General features: G+C 38.5%; 1 protein-coding gene across 11 annotated transcripts in view; it reads left to right on the top strand.

The window, feature by feature from the left end:
- HDAC9 (histone deacetylase 9) overlaps positions 1–16,970 on the top strand; it is a 491,112-nt gene that overhangs the window by 269,417 nt on the left and 204,725 nt on the right. For 10 of the 11 annotated variants that reach the window (XR_009631775.2, XM_060782133.2, XM_060782132.2 and 7 more), the window contains one exon: positions 6,008–6,274. Coding sequence is in view for 10 of the 11 variants with exons in the window: in XM_060782133.2 (XP_060638116.2) it covers positions 6,008–6,274 (267 nt within the window). In the remaining variant the exon portion in view is untranslated. Of the gene's footprint in view, positions 1–6,007; positions 12,240–16,970 lie in introns of those variants that run through there. The other variant, XM_060782138.2, reaches the window with a different exon arrangement.

Raw genomic sequence — 16,970 nt, 5'->3', positions numbered from 1 at the left:
TTTACATAAGACATATTCTTGTGTTGTTAATTGATATTAGAATGGTGGCTAGAAAAGGGTTCTCAAAAAGTGGGAGTTTAAAGGTTTGGAGGAAAAACACATTTTTACACCAAGAAAATGTTCTCCCCATTTTGCTATGTTCCATCTACTTTAATAGCTATGTTCTGTGAGTCCTTTTGTGTAGTTGCCCAAAGCTCACCCACAGTAACAAAACAAAAAAAATTCTGCCAACAATAATAATGTCCCCAGAGATGTCCAAGCAGAGCAATGCTCAATCTGTGTCCCTAGCCCTACAACCATCTTGTTCAGGCCCTAAATAATATTTTTGGAAAGAAAGTATGACCCTAACTAATAGTTTTAGGAAAAAAAGTATGACCCTCTAGTATAGGGGTCCCCAAACTAACGCCCATAGGCTGGATGCAGCCCTCCAAGGTCATTTACCTGGCCCTTGCCGTGAACTTTAGACTTAGGGTCACCCTAAATCTGCAACGACTTGAAGGCACACAATAACAACAATCCTAATTAACTTAACTATCTCACCAGCCAAAAGCAGACTCACACTTCCCACTGAAATACTGATGAGTTTATATTGTTTAAAATTGTTCTTCATTTTAAATATTGAATTTTTCTTTCAATTTTTGGACTATAAATAAGATGTGTGCAGTGTGCATAGGAATCTATTCATGTTTTTTTTTCAAACTACAGTCCAGCCCCTCAACAGTCTGAGGAACAGTGAATTTAAAAAGGTGAGAACTCCTAGTATAGTTGAAGAGAAGGTCCAGGAAGATTAAAAAATGATGATGCTTGTGTTTATTTCTATCCCACTTTTAATGTCCTTCATGGTTGCTCACTCCAGTACAGATGAATGGACAGATATTTTTTGGATATAGGTGAAACACACACACATACACATACGTATATAATTCACATATACACACACATAATAGAAAAGCTACACATGCAGATGCACACACCAAGTGATCATTTGAATGATATTTCTTTGGAGCTTCCATACCAAAACATTTAAAAAGTTTTCCCACAGTGTCACCAACACAGCATCATTCCAGATTATTGTGAGAAATGTTAAATGACAGCCACCGTGTCAGAATGGTCTTTCTGCCCATGCACTTGTCAGGAAGGACCAGACATTGGATCTTTTGCAGCTGGAACAGCAAAATCCATTTTTAGTTTAGTTGTTGCTCCTCCTGCCTCTGCTCTTGCTGCTGGGCCCTATTTCTAACAATGATTAGACATCAGAAGAGATCCTGTGCAAGCCTAGTACTGGATACCAAACCAAAAGAAACAGTTGTAAAATGTCATCTCTGCTGTTATGTGAATTATCCATTCTCATCTACAGCTTTTCCAAGCAAAGCCCAAGCATGGATTCATGCCTCTGCTTCTTTTCCCCAGAGCTAGAGTAGAGCAGGACAGAAAGAATAGCAACTCCCATAAACAGTATTAAAATCTGTTTTGTCATATCATAGTTTCTAAAGTGCTTGTACCCCACATGACATGGCCCCTCTTGGTTTGGTAAGCAAAAAGGAAATTCTTCACTTTTCTCCCTGCTTTCTATCCTTTCAACCCAATACAGTGTTAAAGACCTCTTGAACCAGACTTTTTGCTTTTTCACATCTCTGTATCAAGGCATCCAGTTTTCTAGCACAGCCCCAGTATCCTTGCTCCACCAAATTATCTAAGTACAGTTGTTTTTTCCTCTGTAAAATTGACTATCTAGTTGCTAAGATGGTAACTCCATTGTCTGATGGCATGGCCTGCTTAGTTCTAAGTGATCTCCTTATTTATTTCTCTTGTGCTGACTGATTCTTCAAAGACTTCCCCTTTCACAGTTGTTAATAACTGTTAGAAGACAAATAAATGCACCCCCAGTTCCAATTCTCTCTCCCCCACTGCAAAAATGCACCTTTTGAAAACGGCAGTTGTATTTTCCATATCTGCCATATGTGTTTTATGATCTGGAGCTGGAAACATCTTGAGGCAAGTGCTTGGCAAGGAAGTATTTAGTTACATTAGGTGAAGTCAAAATATTGTTATTTTTACATTCAATTTATGATATTAACTGGACTGTCATCTGAATTTCAATGACGGCTTCACCATAATTAAATGTCACACTTATGAAAAATGAATGTTAATGCCAACTTGTTGTTTTTTTATGCACGTATATTTTGCATTGATTTTTATGTATGTTTTTGTGGGTGGGGAGGATATCACCAGATTAATCTAGTCTGTTGCTATTAATGTGCTCTTTATGTGTGCTGGCCCAGATGTCACACGAGGGTTGCAACATCTGCCTTATCAGCTCTGGAATAGTGCTATAATGGATCACAAAAGAAAAAGAGCTCTTCACTTTGAACTTGAAAGCACGCCGAAGAAGTATAGTGAGGAAATAAATATGTTTCCTAACTGGGCTGGAGTCTGGATCACATTCTCTCTTGGATTCTCTTGAAGGGTAACCCACCTGATGCCGAGCAACTGGCATATGGAATGTTTTACAGATGGCCCAGCACCAGTGACTCATGTAGCTGTAGATGATTATCTGTCACACAGATGTTTCAACTTGTATTTTTCAGTTAGCTAGTCAGCAGCCAGCCATTCCTGGTGGTTCAGGAACAGATGTTCCAACCATCAGAATATCTTATCCATTTTGGAGATAAGTAGTCCATTTCTTTGCCAACTTGGTCTTCTTCACTGATCTTGGAAGCAACCGGAGAATCTTTGGGTCTCTGAACAGAAGAATATTATTTAGACTTTTTCTATCATATCACCTCATTATTATCTATACACAAGTTATCTCTATCAATAATCCTTTCAAAAATACTGGCATTATGAAGGCATACTTTATTTAATAAAGCCTCTGGCAAAGAAACTCCTTTTTTTCAAAGTCCTTTCAAGGGAGTCTAGTACAACTACCTCCCTGCTTCTTGTATTCAGTCTAGCTGGACATTTGCAGCATTGGCATTGTAAAGATTAATAAGGAGGGATGAAGAAAGAAAAAACTTGGATTGGAGCAGTGTGTCTCCAGTAAATAATGCAAGAAAGCTCAACTGGGGAAAGAATAGGGTTCTACTGTAGGTGACCCTACTGTAGCTGTGTGTGCATACATACAACAGACAAGGTGAATAGTGGCTTCCAGAATCCCTTACTGAACATGTGTAAAGAGGAAAGCAGAAAGAAAACGAGAAAGCAGATTTGGCCTGCCTCACTAGCTACCTTGGCATGTTTTAAAAGCTGTATGTTTCACCACTGGAATAGATATCATAAGAAAAGTGGAGACAGTTGAAAGAAAAAAAGATGCATTTCAGAAGATGCTTTCAAGTAATCTAAAGAAAATTTAAAATGCTTTTGATTTAAGCAAGGTTTACTTGAATTGGTGGTTTGATTTCACCTATGTATAATACTACCAGTTTTGAATACAAAGTTTATTGAAACATGTTGAACCGCTCTTCTTTTTTGTGGTGTAGGAACCTATCTCTATCCTTTACATATTATTTCTACTTCTGAAACCCAAGTTTGTTAAAAACGTAAACCTAGGAAAATAATAGGCATGGGCAAGTTTGCTTGGAAATTGCAGATGTCAAAACTAAAGTCAGAAGTTTCACATGCATTAGCGAGTCAGAAGTCCCCTATAGTTCCAAAGTGACCCTGGCCATTGATTTCAATGGTTTGGAAGTTGATTCAGAAGTATGAGAAAGCCTTTTTGATTAAAGTGCTTGCCTCCCAGCCAATCAGGGCTTACGTTTTGTAAAGGGGAGGGCTTACCCAGCGTCTGGCAGCCATTGGTGCTTATAAACCCAAGCACATGGCTGGAAGGCTCGTTCAGCCAGGGAAGGGATGAGAATGGTTGGGATTTTATTTTATTTTATTGCTGCTACTGCTGCTGGGTGGGTGGAAGAGTATATTTGGATTTTGAGTGATTATTGTATCTTGGAAAGTAATACACACAATTGCTTGTCAGGACACCTTAATACTTTGTGTATCGGGTGAAATCGAACCCAAATCAGTGCTTTAGCTTATTGATTTTGGATAAATTTTAATTTATACTAAAAATTTCATTCTATTCTAAATGGTATTGGTTAAAATATTTAGGCTGTAGTAATTATTCTTATGATCTTCCAAACTACTGGAGTTAAGAGTTCCATCAGTCAACCAGTGACAGCCAAGTTGTTGACATGGTGTGGTTTTACCAAAGCAATAAAAAGAAGAACCATTGGATCTAAAATAGTCACAGGGCAGAGTGAGGGCTGGGTGAAGATGCAATTTTATAATCTAAAATGTGATCTTTTGGAAAAGGCTAAGTAGCCTGGCCTGGCTCCCAAGAGGTGGATCTTACACCACATAATAACAACATCTCTAGCAAAGGAAACCTATGATGACAGTAGTTACAGTAATCGGATGGGAAAATGGAAGCCTGGCTTGGGATCCCCTCTCTATTGCTGGCTGCTGATGCCACGTTGTGACAGCAGCAATTACAATGAAAAATGGATGTGGTTTTGAGTCATTAGAGAAAAGTTGGAGAACAAGCAAGGCTACACCAAGCCATTTTTTTCTGGATAAGGAAGGGCAGTATGTCTACATCCTTATTCCCAAAAATATTTATTTATTTATTTATTTATTTATTTCACATATTTGTATCCTGCCCTTCTCACCCCCAGAGGAGGACTTAGGGTGGCTTCACAATAGGCATTCATTCAATGCCAACAACAGTAATAAATAATATAAAAAAACTAAAACAATTTGTTAATGCTTTAAAATTACTAAAACATTGCTTAAATCACACAGGTTTGAAATCATAGTCCAGGTCAGTCCATTGTCATTCACACAAATTGGGTCTCATTCTAAATTGCTGCCTCTATTGTTCAAATGCTTGGTTTCATAAATATGTCAGGGTATATACAATATAATAATCAAATTATTTGGAGTGTTGTCCTGGTAAAATTTCATACAGTTTCATGCAACATGTAAAGAAGGTGAGTCAACTTTGATTGGTCTGAGACCCAATTTCACCCTGCTACCAGGACCTATACTACACCATTAAAACTTAACAGAAAGTTGGGAAGAACCAGTAAAACAAGCATGATCCTTTTAAAGAAAGGCTTTTAAAAAAAAAGAAAAAAAAGGAAAGCTGTACAGTGGGATGGGGGGGGGGGGTTCTCCGAAAATTCAAAGTCCCTTTCTAGAGCTAAATGCCACTCATTTCATTTAGAAGAACAACGAAGTATATGGAGATAATTCATTGGTAAGCAGACAAGGAAAGTTACATTTCATATTTGATATGTACAGTTTTCAATACTCTTAGTAGTTTGTGTAATAATCTTGAACTCCATTGTGACTTGATTAGTAGAGGAAGTTCTTCAATAGCTCTCTCTTTGGTCTCTAAATAGATTTTTGGCAGAGTGCAGCACCCAGCCTGCATGTGGCCACCCCAGGACCCCATGGGGGGGGGGGTCAGGTGTTTTTCACATTTTTTTCCAAAATAACATCCATTTAGAGACCCCTGGGCACCCAGGGAATTTTTTAAAGCATTGTTTTTCAAAAATAAATTGTCTGAAAGTGTCCTCTAGAGAATGTGGAAGGCCTTTCCATCATGTTTTTTGGGGCAGAAAGGAAGGGACTTAAAAAAAACTGCTTCTGCCTCACTTCCGGAGGTTGAAAAGGATCTCATGGACCTAAAATGATCCCAGAAAGCTTAAAAAACATGGTGACAATGTCCTGATGTCCAAATAATAGGTGTAGCCCTCCATCATCTTCAGATGGGCTAATGCATTCCCTAGATTTCCTGCAGTTTCCCACTCCTGCTCTAGTTAATAAAGCTGTAACTTCTGCCGCTTCTTATTCTTCTGCAACTTCTTAACTTATCTGAAGAAATATCAGTTGCAAATCCTGTCTAGGAACATTCTTCTGTATTTCAAAACAAAGCCAAGATATATTTCATGTTTATTTTGACTTTCTGTATCTGCTCCATCAAAGTCACCAACTTTCTCTGTTTCAGATGCTTTCTAAATCTATTGAACAGTTAAAACAACCAGGCAGTTTAGAAGAAGCTGAAGAAGAACTTCATGGAGAACATTCTATGGTGGAAGAAAGAGCTCCGTCTGTTGCAAGCAGCACAAAGGATGACAGCAGTAATAGCTATTTGGACGACAGACTGGGACAGCCTTTGACGGCTGTGAAGGTGAAAGAAGAACCACAGGACAGTGATGAAGATATTCAAACTCAACAAATGGAATCTGGGGAGAAAGCAGCTTTTATTCAACAGGTAATAGGCAAAGATTTAGCTCCAGGCTTCGTAATTAAAGTGATTATCTGAGTACTGTCATGATAAGCATTTTTGAATCCTTAGTGAACAAAATGTTGTTTTTTCTTCCATTCGCAGAGTTCAAATGAATTGCGTGTTATTAGCATTCAGCGAATCTAACAACGGCAGATGTGTTCACACCTTACGCAATAGTGCGAAAGTGCTTGTTAAATCGAAGAACACTTGTTGCTGTGTAAGCCTTTGGGTTCTTAATAGAATTCCTATTAGCTCTAATGGATTCTACTTCATTAGTTCTAGTGAAATGGAACTCATTCTTGTATTATAAACTTATTATGGAGATCAGTTATTGCTGATTAGACCAGAAAATGGTTCTTTCTCCATTTCTCCAATGTCTTTAACATCTACCTATGTACACTTTTATCAATTTGTATATAATGTACCATACTGTAGTCCTAAACACTGTTAAAAAGAAGGGAGTTTTCCTCCTCCTTGTTAGGTACTGGCCCAAAAAGCAGTGATTTGAGATTTGTATATACAATATGCCCTGGAGGAAAACAAGGTGGAAGTCAGATGAAGACAGACATGGAATGCACTTTCAAATATGTTTTTCCCCTTTTATTACATCCTTTACTTTTGTGCCCCATCTTCTGTTATCACTCTCTGTATCTGTTTCATTTGAAGATATGTGTCATGTGCAACATTTTATGCCAGCTACATGCATGATATGCCTATATTTGTATCAGGATGGTGGTGGCAAGGAAGTAAATTACAAATATGAACTGTTCTTTCATCATTCACTTACTTGTGTTCAATAAAAACTAATGACATGACAACACACCATCTAGCACTTAGTTCAAACATTCACTGTGATGCCCATTTGTCAATGTTTCCAGTACTCATCTTGAAGCCAGGGTTTTCCAGAACAGTTTTCTCTCCTAATTAAGACAATAAGCCATTCATTCAAGAATAATGGAATAACCAAAGTCTAAGTGTGCTTACCCAGAATCTTATGGAATCCAAATTTCACCATGTAATAGAATTGCAAATGTCAATGATTCTGTGTGCCATGACCAGGGGTACATCTTGGCCTAGTAGCTCTTATGACATTTGTTCCAGGGTATGTAAGATCAGAGGCTAGGTTGGAAAATAGTTTTCAACAATATTTCTATATTTACCAAGACATGCATGCAGTTGTATGTAGTTGTGCCTCTTAAAGGATTATAGCTCTTTTGAATCCTATAAAATCAAAACAATTCAGTATGCAGTACAGACTGCTGTTTACTTAAGCCAGTGCTGTGTCAGGTCCCTTGTGTTTTCTTGCAGAAAAGTAATTGTGTGAAGGTGGACAGGAAATGCCTTATGGAAACAGGAAGTCCAAGTGATTCATGCCCTTGGAATGTAAGAGGGGCAAAGGGAAACAGAGGATAGAGTTTTATTCTCTGTTTTCTAAAGGGCACTTGATGAATTGATTTATTGTCTAAGAAAATAACAAAGCAAGGAGGGAAATTGTTAAGGAAGCTTTCCAGTGAAACATTTCCTTTATATTCCCTTTTTATATGTTTACTTTGTTGTAGAGGTTTAATTTTGTTAACCTAAAAATTCTCTGTATTAAGACCCTTTAATATGGATAATCCAGAACTAACCTGTGATTCTTGTCAGGCTTTTTCGTATTACAAGATTTATATTTCTAAGATACTTTAAGGTGCACTGTGCATTTCAACAGAGAAAACCATTTTGCCAAATGGAAATGTTTCCTTATAAGTATATGGTGTTTACATTTTTAATCTTCTTTTCTGGCATCTCTTAAAACATGTTATCATTTCTAAAGATATTTTATCCCTCTCTTCCACATCAAATATTTAATTTAAAAAAAAACTCTAGCAGATCCTCCAATAGCAAATAAAGTTTGCCCCATCCTTAATAATCATGCCACACTTATATTCCTTTGATATAAGAAGACTCATGTACACACACACCATCATGCATAACAGATATAAACACTAGGGCTAGGCGGTTTCGTTTGTTAATTTCGTAATTCGTTATTAATTCGTATTTAAATTAACTTACGATCCGATATTGAGCCATGCAGGAGCAATTAAAAATCGAAACAAATTTTTCAATTTATTTTGTAATTGTTTCGTAATTGTTTCGTAATTGTTTCAAAATTATTTCTGTATGTCTGGTGCAAGTTTTAGGGTTGTTGTTTGTTTTATCAGTGATAAATAATAAATTATCACACCAACAGTCAACAACAGAGGGAGAGGGAAGCTTCAGAAGTTCCCCCTGTCCCATTTGGAGGGGTTTTTTTGCATATTGTGCAATTGTGTCCGCCATCAACAAATCGATTCGTAATTGTTTCGTAATTGTTTCATAATTTACGAAATTTTGTATATTTCAAACTTTTTTAAAGAAAAATTTCGGAATTCTTTTAAAAAACGAAACGCAAAAACCCCCTAAAAACGAATCGAGTTTAGAAACAAATTTTTCCGTGGTTACCCAGCCCTAATAAACACTGACCAGGATATAATGACATAATTTTAAGGGTGCTTTCTCTAGAAGTATCCAGCTGCCTTCTCCAGAATCATTGATGCCCCCTCCTATCTGCAGCCTACCATACAATCTAAACACATACTTTTCAGGAGAAGGAAAGCTTTTAGAGAAAATTCTTGTTGCCACAATGGAGTGCAACAAGGAGAAGGAGAGGGAAAGTCCTGATACAACTTGCACTGCATGTAGAAGTAGATATTGGATGCCCATACCTATGTTCTAACAACTGTGGCTCATTGCACCTTTTCAGAATTCATCTGCACAGCAAAACAGACACGTGGAAGTCCTCATGTAGTGGTATACACATGCACTTCTTCCATCCTCACAGAAGGCACATCAGGATATGAATGTTAATATATGAAGTAATCCCAAGTTTTAGGTCAGCATTCTTCAAGCCTAGTGCTGCCCAAGTGTTTTTGATAACAGTTGTCACAATCTCAGTGGATCAGATCAATAATAAGGGGTTGCAGAAACCATGGGTCAGCAATAGGAAATGTTTGGCCAGTGCACTCCATGTTGTCTCTAGGCCCATTTTTAATATACAGCTTTTTGCCCTGTAATATTCTAATCTCCACCTCCATCCTACGCACCATTTTCCAGCCCTGTTGTAGTCCAACTCATCTGGAGGACATCAAAGCTGGCCAAAGCAAATTTGGATATTATTGAACCAGAATATTTTTGAGTCATCCAGAGGGGTAGCTGTGGAAATAGGGAACACTCACTCTGTTTTTCCTAGACTATAAACTCCTACCCATCAGTTTTCAAAAGTTGCATAGCTGGCATTCCTCAAATCTATGTGACTGGGTGTTCTGTTGCCATTTCCTCTCCAACAACCAACAAACAAAGAACAGAATTACATTTTCAACTGAAATCACTTAAAATGAAGTTGGATAGATGCTGAGAGTGAAGATTTAGGGTTTGATGTAACTGCAAAGGTTATTCTTCCTTTCTCAAGAAATGTAGGTATTTACAACCAGGAAACAGATACAACAGGGAAAGTGCATTTTGCATCTTACACTTTTCCCACCATACAGTCTGATTTTAACCTACTCTAAAAAGATGGGTTACTTCTTTTAAAGTACATTTAATTGAGGGCAGGAATCTTAATTCAAGACAAGTTTTGTATGATAAGGTTTCAACATTCTGTAACCATAAAGATATTTTTATAATGAAGTTGAGGAGAGTTACCCCGGTATAGCCAGTGGACTTACATGCCATCCAAAAAATTTTTTTAAGAAGTTACCTGGAACCAGCGGAAAGGAAAACTGGGTATAAACAACCATATTTCTTATTGTCACATTTTAAATCTACTGTATTTATTATATTTTACACCTTTGGTGAACTCTTGTTTTGTGTTGTAAATATATTGTTTGTATGTTCCCTATTTTGCCTTCTGATACAAGTCTATATATTCTTTTCTCAAATAAAGTTTTTTCTCAAAAGATTCCCTTTCACATGGCTTTGTGTAAAGTCAATAATCTAAGTCAGTTCTTTCTCCTTCATATATGCAAATATGTTTGCTCATTAATGTTCAAGCAACAAATGTAGGATAATTACCCCTTTCTAAACCACACAGTCTATTTTTGGTGTGTTACTTGAGCCTACTTCAAAAAATTATTCTTTGAACAAAAATAGAAAGGTTATCTGTGCTTGTTCATTTTTTCCTCATTACCCTTTTCCAAACATGTGAATCAACTTTTGTGTCACTTTGAAACTGTGATGCAAACAAATGCTTGTTTTCTTTAGATTTCTAGTTATGCAAAATTTTAGTAACAGAATGTTATTTGGCTCCAAAGGTTTCCAACATTTAGCATGGAAGCAATTTGTTTCCATATGAAAGCCTATAAAAGGTTTGGGTTGATACTGTGGATTGTAGATGTGTGATACTTATGAATAAAAAGTGACAGCACTAAAATGTTACAGGTAATTCTAAGTAGGGTGGCATGAGGGATCCAGTTTCACTCCAAAGGTCAATAGGCTTGTCTCAAGATTGCACTATCCACAGGAAAGATGTGATTTGTTTTCCAGGATCCACATGTTGATGGACAGATGGAGATGTATCTAAACAAATGTGCACACTTGAAAAATGTAGACAGAAAAACATGCATAATTTGACAACACCCATCAGGCAATGGGGAAATGCAACCAAGCAATATGTACTATTCAAAACATGCACATTTGGGAGGAAAAAAGAAGCAAAGAAAAAGACAGATCTCAATAGGTTGAAGGGTAAAGAAAAACACATTGAAAAGAACTTGTTAATGATGTCTTTACAGCATCAGAAGATGTATTTACTTGAGCTTCTTTCTAAAAAGATGTATGATCTAGACCAGAGCTTGTTAAACTTTTCCACTTGTGACCCATTTTGGCCTGATATTTTTTTTTACTTGACCCCATGTATATAAGTATATGAAATAGATATGAAAATCAAACATTTATTGATAATGAATTGGCATTTGCAAGGCTTGCTAAAGTGACTGCTTTTTCTTTTTATAAAGTCCAAGTGAAGCACCTTCTGCAAAGTCCACTTTAAACACTGCACAACAGATTTGTGTAAATGTCTAAAACAGCCACTAGGTGACATTCAGAAAACCTTTACTGATGCCAAATTTTTGGGCCTCCAACATTAAGCTAAGGAGATCCCATTTAGTTTAAGAAGCAGTGGTCTGGACTATATATTGCAATGAAAATTTTGGATTTCATTTGAAAGCAAAAATCTACCACCTATGAATCATGCACTGACAACCACACACACCTAAGAAGCATTTCATTTAGCTACAGTACTTTGTGATATTGTTGGGGACTTCATATTGTGGGAATACATTGCTGGCACTGAATTTTGTCTCCTTTAGATTTCCAGTCTATATTATATTAACTATTTGATTGATGGTCATTTCTACAGGAAGGCAATTAGGTTCTAGATGCCACCACCATTACTGCCATGGTTTTGGGGCCTTCAATAAATTGTCCACCACTGATTAACATTATAGGCAAAGCAATGCATGTTGTTGACTGGTACTATAGCCATTAAGTTTAATCATTCCTAATTAAATGCATTGTTTTCAGCGCAAACAAAATGTTCTTGCATCTTCCATTTTCACCCTCCATATCTGAAATTGTTACTGAATAAACAAAAAAGTCTCTAGTGTACTATGTGGAACTGTCACTCAACATTATCATTCATTTCCATTGTCTGAAATCCTAGATGCATTGTGAATCGCAATGCAGATTTTCACTGAATTATTTCTGTCTTCCTACTTTTCATACACCATGTTAAAAATTCACGGCATAAATACTGAGTGCTATTTCCCCTGTTTTATCTTCACTGGCATTCCAATGTAATTATAGAAAATTAATACTTTTCCAGCCTTTTCAAACTGTCATATAAAAGCCTTTATCTCATCTATGGTATTACTCATATGTTGGTACTTTAGCATTATTGTTTTGCATTATTTAACCCAGCAATTCCCTCCATATAGCAGCATAGTATATTAAATTCTTACAGAGCACAGATTAAATCTTTCTCTGCCCCAATAGTGGTATTTGCTAGGCCTGGGTAACAACGGAAAAATTTGTTTCTAAAATCGATTTGTATTTGGGGGTTTTTTTTGTTTCGATATTTAAAATAATAACAAAATTTTCCCTTAAAAAAGTTCGGTATTTACGAAATTTCGTTAATATTTACAAAACATTTTGTAAAGATGGCGCCCTTTTTTTTCAATATTTTTTCAATATTTTTTAAATTTAATTTTTAATTTTTAATCTGGGATAAACTGAACACCTGGGATCAGATCCTGGGATATAAGTTCTGCCTGGAAGGGCCCTGTGATAATCCAATCAACTCTGGGGGGGTTTTTTTGTTTTTGTACATCCCCCTGCCATTCGTATTCTGGATCATGTAGTTGTGCAGTGCAGATTGCCCTAAACCTCCCTCTGCACTGCCATATACTCACGGTGAGTGGGTGGCTGGGAGTGGAGTGAGGAGGAGGTCGGCGGGAGAGGTCGCCCCCGGCTGCTCTTGCCCCGCCCCCATGGATGCCCCTTCCTGCCGCCGCTGCCCAGTCACTCCAAGCTTGAGATGGAGCCGGGGGCAGGGACAGCTCAGCTGGCCACCACCCCACCAGTCTCCCTGATAACCGGGCCTGCCGCTCCTCCTCCTCTTCCTCCCCCCTCGCCCTCGGCATCTCCGAGCGGCGCGGCCTGAGGAGGAGGAGGAGGAAGAGAAAGGGTCGGAGGATTGGGGGGGGGAGGAACGGAAGGCCCCATGACCAGGTAGACTGGCGGGGTGGTGGCCAGCTGAGCTGTCCCCGCCCCTGGCTCCCTGTCAAGCCTGGAGTGACAGGGCGCGCCGGCAGTGGAAGGGCCATCCACAGGGGCGGGGCAAGAGCAGCCAGGGCAAGAGCAGCAGGCTGCGCCGCTCGGTGGGGGCGGGGAGGAAGAGGGACCCTGCTGCTGCTGCTGCTGGAGGCGGAGAAGGAGGAGGATGGGAGGAGGAGGAGCAGCAGGCTTCGACGATACCACCAGCAGCAGGGTCCCTCTGGCCTCTGATAGCTTCCCTCACTCTCGGAGCCCCTGGCAAAATAAAGTGTTCCGCAACGGCTTACTTGATTGGCTCCCGGAGCTCCCAGCAAGCATCTAGCCAGTAGCCATCTTACGTATTTCCGAAATGGACGGAAATACAAAAATATTTGGCGCATGCTGTTTCGATATTTAAAAACACTTCCGGGTTTAAAAATAAGTTTTGTAATTGTTTTGTAATTGCTAAAATTAACGAATATTTAACGAATTACAAAATTAACGAACGAAACCGCCCAGGCCTAGTATTTGCCTCTCCTTCAAGCCTCAATTGGTCTATTACAATAGAGGAACCAGTGTGGTGTTATGGTTGGACTACTGGATTAAGACTTCAGGAGACTAGCATTTAAATCCCCACTTGACCATGGAAACCCACTGAATGGCTTTGGCCAAGAAATAGGCCCCTTCTACATTGCCATATAAATCCAGATTATCTGCTTTAAATTAGATTATATGACAGTGTAAACTCATATAATCCAGTTCAAAGCAGATAATGTGGATTATCCAATTTGATAATCTGGATTATATAGAAATGTAGAAGGGTCCTTATTAAATTTTGATTGATTTGGTGGGTCTCTTCGAGATGGGATGAGCTACTGGATTTAGGCATCAGTTTTTCTGAAACAGCTCCTCCTCCTTTCTTTTATGGCTCTTTCAAAAGGTTAGCTGGCTTAACTCTCATTTGGATGACATAGTTTCATGCAATGGTAAAGATAGCAATACAGTTATCTATGTGTCCATCTCTGTGGAGAGGGGTAAGAAGAAGAGACCTAGATTAGTAGCCTTAGCTTTATTGTTTTTCTGTTGCATTTCACACTCTTGAACAAAAGTCGATGTTTAGATATAAAATGTAATTTGCTTGTTCAATGCTAGGTAGGTACTGTTTCACTGAAAATGACAATTCAGTTGTGCACAAACTTCTTCACTGATAGATAGATAGATAGATAGATAGATATTTCAGTTCTTCAGACCCAGGCATGTTTTTATTTGGTTTCTACAGTTCTACCTTGAGCACAATGAAAAATCTTAATCGACTATAATTCTATCAGGCTAAATCTAGTGATAATTCCAACTCAAGTAGACCAGTTCAAATAAATGGGGCCCATATGACCAATGAATCACAGTTGCTTCAGTGATTCTACTCTGGGTAGGAATAACAGTGGATTTAGCCCAGGGATAGGCATTCCAACTGTGACATTCCAGCTGTTATTTGGCTGTAACTCCCAGTATTCTTCACCCTTGACTATGCTGGCTAGAGCTATTGAAACTTACAGTCCAACAGCACCTGGAGATCAACATGATTCCAACCCATGGTTTAGATCATTCTTTTGAAAGCCTAAAATTCAAATCTTATGCAACCATCGTTCCTTGATTTTAGTGAACCTTCTCTGAGTATGGTTAAGGCCCCTTCCACAATATAACCCAGATTATCAAAGCAGATAATCCACATAATCTACTTTGAACTGGATTACATGAGTCTGTCATACAATCCAGTTCAAAGCAGATAATCAGGATTTTATATGTAGAAGGGGCCCAAGTCAAGATCCAGAAGGTGGAGAGCAATGTAAATTGGATGTTGAACCAGATTTCAGTCCAAACTTTAAATAGTGGCTATTTCAAAGTTCTGAGTGCAGTCCCAAGGATATCGGATCCACCAACCTGTACTGCCTGCAGACATTGTTGGGTTGCAAATTCTGTAATCATCACATTTTTTTGTCATGTCAGGAGCGACTTGAGAAACTGCAAGTCGCTTCTGGTGTGAGAGAATTGGCCGTCTGCAAGGACGTTGCCCAGGCGACGCCCGGATGATTTTTGATGTTTTTATCATCCTTGTGGGAGGCCTCTCTCATGTCCCCGTATGAGGAGCTGGAGCTGATAGAGGGAGCTCATCCGCCTCTCCCCAGATTTGAACCTGCGACCTGTCGGTCTTCAGTCCTGCCTGGAGCACCACCAGGGGCTCCATCATCACAATTGGTTATGCTAGATAGGGTGCTAGAGTCCTATAAAATCTGGAGGGTCACAAATTGCATACTTCTGTCTCAACTCAAACACTACATTTCTAGTCCCCTATATGTTTCATATATCTTGCATAGCACATAATTAATTGCCATCTGATTGATGACAATGGCTCTACACTAAATTCAGAATCCAATCCAATGTATTTATTTTTACAATACAACAAGCACTTTCATGCAGATGTGTGCACATGCTAACCAAATGATGTGAAAGTATTTAATAAATACTTTTTCCAAAGGATTATTGGACAAACAAAATTTGTGGATAGCCAAGTCACATTTTCTTTCCAAAGTATCCTCCTGTTTATGTTAAATATATTTTATAATGATAGTGGAGTTTTCTCAAATATAGGAAATGTTCTTGCCATTAGACTTGCCTCTAAAACATTAATCAACTCTACCACAGTAACCTTTAATGATGAGGAACTGATTCTATATAAATTTGCAGTGTTGGAAAACCTCAGAACAACATATGGTCTCATCTGGTACCCTTATGCAACATATGTGTGTGTGCCCTCAAATTGCCTGTTGACTTATGACAACCCCCATTAATTTCATAGGGTTTTCTTAGGCAAGGAATACTCAGGTGGCTTTGCCAGTTCCTTCCTTACATAGCTTACAACACCTGCTATTAATTGGTGATCTCCCATTCAAGTACTATCCAGAGCTGCCTTGCTTAGCTTCCAAAAGCAGATGGGATCTGGTGCCTTTAGGGTATGTAAGCCTACTCCCTCATAAAATGAGCATGTTAGTAATTAGCACACATTTGAACTGGTTCGCTTATCATCCACTGCCAAGCAAAGCCAACAGTGATGAATGATATCTGTCTGTTGCTGGCAATCCTACAAGAAATATTGGAAAATGCTGATAAATGCTGTATATGTTGATTGAGAGCAAAAATGTACAGTGAAGATGAAGGCACATGGTACACTTGCCCTGACATTATTTTTTGATGAAGAATGCAAACTGTATGACAGAAGAATTCCCTAAGTATTTCATATTTGTATTGAGAATCCCAGCACATTAGGAAAAGAGGACATTTCTTCCTGGCATGCTAACTTTCTGTAGGCAACCACCAGGGGCGGCTCAACCCATTATGCTAAGTAAACATTTGCAGTATAGTTGATTTTGCCCAGGGGTGCTCTTGAGGCGCTCTTGGGGGAAAATAGACCTTGACATATGCAAGTTATAGATACTGGGATGTATAGTTCACCTACAATCAAAGAGCATTCTGAACTCCACCAATGATGGAATTGAACCAAATATGGCACACAGAACTCCCACGACGAACAGAAAATATATATCAGTAATTGGTTGGGAGGGGGGAGGGGGTGCCAAAATACTGTTTGCTTACCGTTGAAAATTACCTAGGGCCACCTCTGGCAACCATGAACATTTAAACAGATGATCATCACTATTTACACTTGAATAGTAAATTCCTGGCAAGGTTGCATCATAAACTTTAAAGTCATCCAAATGAGTGTCTTTATTATTCCACAACTGACTCCATTTTATCACTTTAGTATAGTAAAGGTAAAGGTTTTCCCCTGACATTAAGT

This window comes from Anolis sagrei, chromosome 6 (assembly GCF_037176765.1).
Source record: "Anolis sagrei isolate rAnoSag1 chromosome 6, rAnoSag1.mat, whole genome shotgun sequence".
Taxonomy (NCBI): Eukaryota; Metazoa; Chordata; class Lepidosauria; order Squamata; family Dactyloidae; genus Anolis; species Anolis sagrei.
This window is presented reverse-complemented; position numbering and strand designations above follow the sequence as displayed.